Source organism: Pygoscelis adeliae, unplaced genomic scaffold, assembly GCF_000699105.1.
Source record: "Pygoscelis adeliae isolate BGI_AS28 unplaced genomic scaffold, ASM69910v1 Scaffold4, whole genome shotgun sequence".
Taxonomy (NCBI): domain Eukaryota; kingdom Metazoa; phylum Chordata; class Aves; order Sphenisciformes; family Spheniscidae; genus Pygoscelis; species Pygoscelis adeliae.
The window spans coordinates 592,250-593,702 of NW_008824986.1; the positions used below are offsets into that span (position 1 = coordinate 592,250).

General features: G+C 51.5%; 1 protein-coding gene across 1 annotated transcript in view; it reads left to right on the top strand.

Moving 5' to 3' along the window:
* Window positions 1-1,453, top strand: part of ADAMTS14 (ADAM metallopeptidase with thrombospondin type 1 motif, 14) — a 40,891-nt gene that overhangs the window by 10,685 nt on the left and 28,753 nt on the right. The window contains exon 4 of the mRNA XM_009325973.1: window positions 380-515. Coding sequence (XP_009324248.1) covers window positions 380-515 — 136 coding nt within the window. The remainder of the gene's footprint in view (window positions 1-379; window positions 516-1,453) is intronic.

Here is a 1,453-nt window from a genome sequence, read left to right on the forward strand (position 1 = left end):
CTCAGAATCGAGAAGTGCCAATAAAACAACTGTCCTGGCTACACCAGCCTGACCACAGCTGCTGCCAGAAACAGGCCCTGGAAGCATTCCGGGTTTTTTTTTTTTTTTTTGGTTGGTTGGTTTTCCCCCCCTTTTCTTAATCTTTTTTTTTCATCTACAGAAGAAATTAAGGGTCATCATACATGAACATGGTAATGGATCCATCCCAGTGTCATGGAGTAGCAACAAGACACCTGGTTTATTTGGGATGCTTTTTCCCCTTGCATTCATGCATGCTTTGCATCAATCTTTAATGAGTATATCGAGTGTGTATGTACACATACGCGTATATAAAAACACACCTTTTTTTCCCTTTTCTTTATTTCTTTGTGGAGTCCAGGCTGGCCTGATTCGGACAGACAGCAACGAGTTCTTCATCGAGCCCCTGGAGAGGGGGCAGCAGGAGACGGAGGAGCACGGCAGGGCCCACGTGGTGTACCGCCGGTCGGCCATCCGGCAGGACAGCGCTGAGCCCCGCCAGGACCTCCACCCTGAAGGTAGGGGCTGCTGGAATCTAGTCTTTCCCAGCAATTGATAATAACTGTTTCTTGTGGGGGGAGGATTTCTCCTTCCACTTGCCCTCTGGCTTGTACATCTTGCCCTATGACTTTAGGCTGGCTTTAACTGCCAACTGGGTCATCAGTGAGAAGAAAGGGAAGAAAATGCTGGGCTTTTGCTGGGAACTTTGAAATTCTTCCATATTTGGTTAAAATTGGGTGGGTTATATATGAGTTATATATGAGAATGGGTTATTCTTCCTCTTCTTCAAAGAAGAAGAGCGCTCACAAGGCATGTGCGGGACAACCAGGGGCTCAGGCCCAGCCAGCACGGGTTCATGAGAGGCAGGTCCTGCTTGACCAACCTGATCTCCTTCTGTGACCAGGTGACCCGCCTAGTGGACGAGGGAAAGGCTGTGGATGTGGTCTACCTGGACTTCAGTAAGGCCTTTGACACCGTCTCCCACAGCATTCTCCTAGAGAAGCTGGCGGCTCACGGCTTAGACAGGTGTACTCTGCGCTGGGTCAAAAACTGGCTGGACGGCCGGGCCCAGAGAGTTGTGGTAAATGGAGTTCAATCCAGTTGGCGGCCGGTCACGAGCGGTGTTCCCCAGGGCTCAGTATTGGGGCCAGTTCTGTTTAATATCTTTATCAATGATCTGGATGAGGGGATCGAGTGCACCCTCAGTAAGTTTGCAGACGACACCAAGTTGGGCGGCAGTGTTGATCTGCTCGAGGGTAGGAAGGCTCTGCAGAGGGACCTGGACAGGCTGGATCGATGGGCCCAGGCCAACTGTATGAGCTTCAACAAGGCCAAGTGCCGGGTCCTGCACTTTGGCCACAACAACCCCATGCAGCGCTACAGGCTTGGGGAAGAGTGGCTGGAAAGCTGCCTGGCGGAAAAGGACCTGGGGGTG